Source organism: Populus euphratica, unplaced genomic scaffold (genome assembly GCF_000495115.2).
Source record: "Populus euphratica unplaced genomic scaffold, PopEup_1.0 scaffold3532.1, whole genome shotgun sequence".
In the NCBI taxonomy this organism is placed as follows: domain Eukaryota; kingdom Viridiplantae; phylum Streptophyta; class Magnoliopsida; order Malpighiales; family Salicaceae; genus Populus; species Populus euphratica.
In genome coordinates, this window is record NW_011503414.1 from 3,521 (window position 1) to 10,699 (window position 7,179).

General features: G+C 39.4%; 2 protein-coding genes across 8 annotated transcripts; one reads left to right on the forward strand and one right to left on the reverse strand.

Moving 5' to 3' along the window:
• The first annotated feature begins 323 nt into the window (after positions 1 to 323).
• LOC105119807 (uncharacterized) lies at positions 324 to 1,841 on the forward strand. 6 transcript variants are annotated; one of them, XR_841197.1, is made up of 4 exons: positions 324 to 569; positions 650 to 937; positions 1,230 to 1,572; positions 1,702 to 1,827. XR_841197.1 is itself a non-coding variant. In XM_011017993.1 (4 exons), the coding sequence occupies exons 2-4, from the start codon at positions 774 to 776 to the stop codon at positions 1,824 to 1,826; spliced, it is 516 nt and encodes a 171-aa protein (XP_011016295.1). In that variant the 5' UTR covers positions 326 to 569; positions 650 to 773; the 3' UTR covers positions 1,827 to 1,841. The 6 variants fall into 6 exon arrangements, 3 of the variants coding, with proteins under 3 accessions (XP_011016295.1, XP_011016297.1, XP_011016298.1); XM_011017993.1 differs by having other exon boundaries at positions 326 to 569; positions 650 to 815; positions 1,696 to 1,841; XM_011017995.1 differs by having other exon boundaries at positions 326 to 569; positions 650 to 815; positions 1,230 to 1,568; positions 1,692 to 1,841.
• Positions 1,842 to 3,468: 1,627 nt separating this feature from the next.
• LOC105119808 (putative disease resistance RPP13-like protein 1) lies at positions 3,469 to 6,970 on the reverse strand. 2 transcript variants are annotated; one of them, XM_011017998.1, is made up of 2 exons: positions 4,024 to 6,970; positions 3,807 to 3,872 (listed from the first exon to the last, which is right to left on the reverse strand). In XM_011017998.1, exons 1-2 carry the CDS (start codon positions 6,936 to 6,938, stop codon positions 3,866 to 3,868), a joined length of 2,922 nt encoding a protein of 973 aa, XP_011016300.1. In that variant the 5' UTR covers positions 6,939 to 6,970; the 3' UTR covers positions 3,807 to 3,865. The 2 variants fall into 2 exon arrangements, with proteins under 2 accessions (XP_011016299.1, XP_011016300.1); XM_011017997.1 differs by having other exon boundaries at positions 3,469 to 6,970.
• Positions 6,971 to 7,179: the final 209 nt, after the last annotated feature.

Below are 7,179 nucleotides of genomic sequence, written 5' to 3' on the forward strand. Positions count from 1 at the left end.
GGGAGGAGGCGAGGATGGAGAGCATTTGAATCTAGTGACCGTTGCAAGATGTTGGAATCCTACTAAATGCACCGAAAGGCCGCTAGACGATTGTAGGGGTATTGTCACAAAACACACCGTTTCAATTACCACCTAGACACATCGTTTAAATGTTGGTGTTTCTTTTATTTAGATGAGAATCTTGCCACGTGTTGGCTATTGCTTGATAATTGGAAGTTGTTCTTTTTATCCGCTCTTTCAGTTAGTATTTGTAACAGAATGCCAGCGTGAAAATAGATGCAAATTTATTTGAGGTGTTTTTTATTGGATATCCAGCAGAAAAAAAACTTGATATTGCTTGGTTTGTCTTCCATGGATATTGATAAAAAGGTGATATGCATGCCTACTGGAAAATGTACTTCTTCTTGCTGGGTCTGAAATTCAAACTTATGTTCACTAGGACCTTTCAATAATGCTAGGTCATTAATCAGAATTCAAAATATGAGACTGCTGATGGTGCATCAGTTAGAGATACCTTTGATTCACATATTCAGGATTCAGAGTTTCGGCCATTTTTGGCATATAAGTAGGTAATATTTCTTTTGGATATTTTGAATCTTGGCCTTTTACTTTGATTATAGATGTACAGCTATAAAATATTGTCTGTTAGGGCACCTAAGTTTCTTTCTCCGGTGACACACTTATTGGTGAGGTTTGGTTGTGATCTGGATGTCAAATAATACCAACGAAAAGTGAGAAAGGGAATCTTCTTTAAATTGGATTTGAGAAGGTTTATGATCACTCGAGTCAGAGAGGACCGTGAGAAAGTGATGCAGGTAGCGTTATATATTATATCTTACTGTGAAGAAATTAGTTCCAAAAAGAAGATACTTTGCCTGGGTTTTATTTGTCCAGACTGAAGTTTCCAAAGTGCTCTGTACATGCAATGAAGCTTTAGGTCTGTCTTCATCTTATTAAGAGCATGCTTTGGGCCATCTCCTCCCTTTCTTTTCTTTTCTTTTTTAATTTTGTTGAAATTTCTAAATGAATCATGCCAATGGCTTCTACTTTCTATTTTATTTTTAACGCAATTTAGAACATTTTAGTGTTTTCTGCATAAAATCAATTAAATATTTTGTTCCCAACTCATTTTAGTATTTTCTCATGTATCCCAGAGCTTAACTTGCGACTGTTTCATTGTTCTCAAGTATCCCACATTTAGTGATGATGCTTACTCACTATCTTTTCAGCTTACGAACATAATATGGGGAGAGGCTGAAGATAGTAATGACCATATCGTGCCATATCCAGAGGCAAGTGAAGATTATTGCAAGAAAAAGGAATCGAGTGAAGACGCTAGCACCATTAAATCTAGTGAGCAGAAGGCACCTGGGGCTAAAGTTGATACCGATGGTAGAAAGCTGGAGAGCATTTCGAATGTTGACGCAAGTGAAGGAACTTCTTCCTTGGGACTTGACATGGACCGATGGCATAACCTGTCCTCACCTAATGCTGCCAAAACTGAGCAGGATTCCTTGGAAACTTCAATCTCTAACAATCTAACTGAGATTACCAAACTCGATTCATCAGAAGGCGATGAGATTTCAATTACAAGGAAAAAATGTTGATAGGGTGATGAGTTGCATGATGTTTTCATAGCATAGTATCTTACATGCTACTGTCATTCTAATTCTTTTTTTTTAAAAAAAAACGCTGAGGCAGATCATCTTGATAAGGACACTGAGATTTTTCAAAATCCTCATGAAGGTAAAGAGCAAGGTGATTTTCATGATAATGGCTGGGCTAGCCTTGGAAGCTTTGATGATCTTGATCGAATTTTTAGGTAAAGCACAGTTACCATTTCTTACTTTCTGCACCCAAATGAAAGATGGTCAGCAGCACCCTGATATGGAAGTGAATGTGAAGTGAAAGTTTCGCGAACAAAATAATTATGCTCGCTGTCTATTTTCATTTCAGAAGGAAAAAATCATGTAGTACAAGAGTGTTGTTGTGAAGGAAAAACAACCAGACTCTTTTAATAATTGTAGTTTTTTCTGTTTTGGATCCATATCCTTTTCCAAATAAGTGCTGTCAGCTGAAAGCAACACCAACAACAGAATGACTAGTTGTTTGAAAATTTATGGTTTTTGATCCTTGGCTTAATTTTGTTAATTGGGACACCGTACTCTACAGGCTTCAAGTTATTATTTCAAAGGTATGCTTCACGTATTATTGCATTCTTTCCCTGCTAAATAATTTGTTCTTGGTTACGATTCCAAACCAATGTTTTACAACAGTTGGATGTCAGAATTAGACTTTGTATTCGGGATAGCTTGTTCCAGCTGGCTCAAAGTGCAATGCAAAGGCATTGTGCTAGTGATACTGGCAGTACAAACAATAGTAGCAGGGACGAGCAAGTTGCTGCAAAAGAGGAAACCAGCCGTCAAAGAAGGTTGGTTAAGGCAATGCATTTCTCATGCTTCTGTTTTCAAATTTAATCTATCCTCTCTTTTTTATATAACATTTTTGCTCTATGGAAATCTTCAATTAGGATCTTTTAATGCCATCACCATTTTCTGTTTTCCTTTCTCATTCTAGAAATTAAAATTGAAAGCGGTATCCTCTATTGACAATGGAGGAATAGTGACTAAAACAATTCAATTAGGGCCGCGCTTGCTCTTAGAAGTAGAAGAAAATCTAAACAGAAAATTTTTTATTCCTCCTTCACTGGATTTCCTTAAAAACTTGACCGAATTTGACCTTGTTGATCAAATATGTAGTAGTTCGCTTCCACTGGTAATGCCGAGGTTTTCTTTTATTGTGAGCACACTGAATCATCATGAGGAATAAACACCAGTATTGATAGGGATTTGTATATGCCTTCAGCAGCGTAACCATCAAGAAGTCGCATTTGTGCATGCTGGAAGCATTGATGTTCTTAATATAGCTACGTATCTACTGCAAAACAATGAGCTCTTTGATGTGAGTTCTCAAGATGATGAATTTCTGTGCTTTACTCCTTTCTCTTGAGTGACAATGGCCACATTCACTTGATTCTGAATTGTGATTCCCATAGGCGGATGAATTTTATATTATCTCTTCTTTTTATATCTATAAAAGATCTTTTATGAATGTAAAATTCTTTAATCAAGTTTAAGTAATAATAAAATAGATAAATCCACAGTTTTTGGATTTTGAATTTTTATAAAAGGGGAATAGATTAGAGAAAGAGGTAGGAAATTTTTTTTGAATTTTTGTACATGCGGAGAAGGAGAAAAGGAGAGAACAGAGATTTTAATGCTTTTGATTACTTAAATTTTGAATTTTGATTTTGCCGCGTCAACAATGAAAAATCTGTTGCAGATTACTTAAATATTTTTTAATTCTTTTCAGCTCTGCCGATGCCAGTTCAAAATCTGTAGCACGTGATGTTTCTTTGCCGCATTTGATAGAGGAACAATAGTAGCATTAATTATAATATAAAAGATATTGAAATACAATGATGATTATTATTTATGGAGATGAATGAGAGACAATAATTATGGAAGAAAATATCTGTATTTCATTCATCCAAATTTTAACTGAAATTGCCTTTGACTACTGAAAAGAAAATAAACTATTTAGTAGCAATACCTCAATATGTTGGACGATTGAAAGAAAACCTCCTTTCAACTAATGTCTACGCGAGGAATGTAAGAAATCTTGGGCCAATCTTTACCTTTCTCCCTTTCACAACTTTCACCCAGCATAGGACACCTGTGAAGTCTAAGAGTAGAAAGGGAGGAGGGCAACCCTTCTTCTGGCATTGACTCAATCAAAGGGCAGTTCCTTATAGTCAATTCATTAAGAGAGGTGAGGTGTTGAAGCCCCTTGTAGTCAAGAGATTTCAGGTGTTCTAGGGAGCTGATGGTAAGAGATGTAAGACTCGAGGGCAGCAGCATCTCTTCAGGGAAGGATTCAACATTTTCGTCCAAACCAATTGTGAAGTGTGAAAGAGAAGGGAGCGTTTGCAGGCCCCATTGCATGCGGCCTGCAATGAGTTTATTGCACCTCCAAATCTCAAGTGATTGTAATGTGGAGGGAAAACCCCCTTCTGGACACAACTCAACTTCAGAACAATCACTTATTGTCAAAGAGTAAAGGGATGGGAGGAGAGGAAATGAAACTAATTTTGGGCACTTCTGAATTTCCAAAGAACGGAGAAAGGTGAGATCATTGAGAGGTCTTTCATATGCACATAGTGATTCGAGATCTGGACAGTCAATGATAGAAAGAGAATCTAACATGGGGAGCAAGTCCAGCGCGACGCATTTGAGAGCACAGACCTTGATTTCATTTTTCTCTATTACGTGGATCAAAGTTGGGCTGATCAAAGCATGAGTAACGGTATGCTCACATCCACTAATTGTAAATCTTGTTACACGTGGAAGGTGGTGACGAGGTATGGCCTTTGCAAGGTTGGGGCATTTTTCGATTAAAAGCTTCTCTAGAAGAGGGAAGGCTTCCCGGCTGCCTTCGTCTGAAATCCACTCGCGCCACTCTGGCATACTTCTAAAAGATAATGTTTTGAGGGATTCAAAAGGCTTCTTCATTGCAGTACAATTCCCATAGAACTCAGGCCCCACAGTCTCAACTTTTTCGAATGCTTCAATTAAGAGAGACTCTAAAGAAGCTAATTGCCCAAGTGGTGGTATGGAGGTGCAGTTTGTACATCTAATGAGCTTCAAGGACACTATATTTGTGAAAGAGGACTCTCCTACCCACTCCGGAAACCTTACACCTCCATAACCATAAATATGAAGAACCTTCACATTTCTATTGGGCTCTAGTTTCTCAAGTGTGCTTCTTACGTGTTGCGGGTCATGAGTGTCCCCATCCCATGTCAACCTCAGCTCATCAAGGTCCTTTCTCCCTTTCAAATTTGCCTCAGCTGCATCCCGAGCATCCACTATATTTTGAAGGTTCCCAATATGAAGTTCTCCCTGTAGAAATCGTAGCTTTCCCAATTCTTTAATGCTAGTCTCACTCTGTCTTCCCACCAGAAAGTCAGTCAACGTTTGGAGCTTTGCCAGTTGACCTATATGTGGTGGCATCTCTTTCAAAGGCGTCGCTTTGATGTTAAGATACCGCATGTTGATTAACCTTCCCAGAGATTCAGGCAATCTTTCGATTCCTGTTCTTTCAAGATTCAGATGTCGTAAATTAATCAAATTTCCAAGATCAGGTAGACTAGCAAGTCGTTCGCAATAATCCAAGATCAACGTTTGCAAATTGAGAAGACCACACACCTCTTCAGGCAACTTTACTAAATAATTTGACGCGGAAAGATCCAAATACCGCAAATGCTTCAACTTACTAGTTGAACAAACCATTGCATCACTACAATCAGTCATGAATAGCACTCGTAGGCGCCCAATTGTTGACTGAAAGATCTCATCATAAAAATCAGAATGACACTCCAGAAAGCGTGGAAAAGTTCGGTATGTGCGTAGATGTTTGGCTTCACGGATGATTTCTGATCCTGTCGTTGAACAAAAGCCTCCCGTATCTTCGACGAATGATAAATGTCGAGTCCTTCTAGTGGACTTGGAAGACTTATTTTTCCCCCACGTGAAGCTGAAGCAAAATTGACCGGACACATAGATAGCCAAGTCATGCATGAGATCGTGCATCACAAATGATGAGCGAGAGGCACTTGGTTTCTGGAAAAACGACCTGGACAAGAGATCATCAAAGCACACAGCACCTCCTTTTTCCATATCATCTACTTCAAAGTGGACCAAGAAGCCCTCTGCCATCCACAGGAGCACTAATTCATCCTTTTCAAATGAATAGCCTTTTGGAAATATGGCACAATAAGCAAAACATTGCTTCAGATGTGGCGGGAGATAAAGATAACTTAATCTCAAGGCTGGGAGGATATTGTTTTTGGGTAAATCCCATAGATTGCTTTTCAATATCTTCTCCCACTCCTCGACATCTCTTTGGGTGCGTAGCAGAAGTCCTAGTGTTTTTGCAGCTAGAGGAAGGCCTTTACACTTTCTCGCTATTGCTCTGCCAATCTCTAGCAACTCTTCATGAGCAGTGGGGTTTTCACCACGAAATGCATGTTTGGAGAACACGGACCAGCAGCTGTCTTCCGTCAATTCTTTTAGATGATGAGTTGTAACAGTTCTCACGACTGATGCTACACTTTCATTGCGAGTTGTGACAAGAATCTTACTCATCCCTTGTGCTCCGTACTTCAGGGGGGTAAGCAACGAGTCCCACTCAGCATGATCTTCATTCCACACGTCATCTAAAACAAGCAAGAATTTCTTTCCCTGCAATCTCTTCTTCAACTGAAGCTGGAGGCGATCCAGATTAACAAGACCAGGCTTTGAACCGAACCCCTCAAGAATAGCCTTGGTTAACCTCAAAACACTGAAAGCTTCTGAAACACAAACCCAAGCTTTGAGACCGAACCACTCTTGTACTCTGCTGTGATTGTATACAAGCTGAGCGAGCGTGGTTTTACCAACCCCGCCCATTCCCACTATGGGAACGACACCTGGGTTTTGTCCATTTGCATCATCTGATAGAAGCAACTTCAGTATTGCTTCCCTGTCATCATCTCTATCATAAACACAACGTTCATCCACCAGAGAAGTTGTTGGCCTTTTAGGCGATGATGGTTCTTTTCCAGTGCGGTTGATCAAACCAAGGGCATCCTTTTGCTTAACCAAGTCATCTAGTCTCTCCTGGAGGTCTTCTAATTTGATCGACCGCTTCGGCGTCTGACATCTCAAGGTTTGAGCTCCAGCTTCCAACTCCTGCCATAGAGCTTCATAACCAATCTCGTCCAAGAAGTCGTCGGCCTCATAGGCCGCGTCTTTATACTCGTCCAGCCAATCTCGCACAGCTGTATTTGTTATCTGCTTCTCCTCGGCATCTTCACGCAGCCCATTGCCAGATATCATTGTTGTCTTCAACCTCTTCAGCAGCCTATCGTCAAACCAAAATCTGGGATTCAATTTACTTGAAACTTCTTCGACAATTTTTTCAATTAATTTTGATTCATGCCTGCGCATAGAAAAAGAAAGTCATCACCCGTTGTTGAAAGATAATCTTTTGAATTTAATGCAAATTTAAAATACAAAATGTAATACGAGTAAAAGTTATAAGCATTTGCTATCGACATAGGGAAAGAAAAGAAGAACC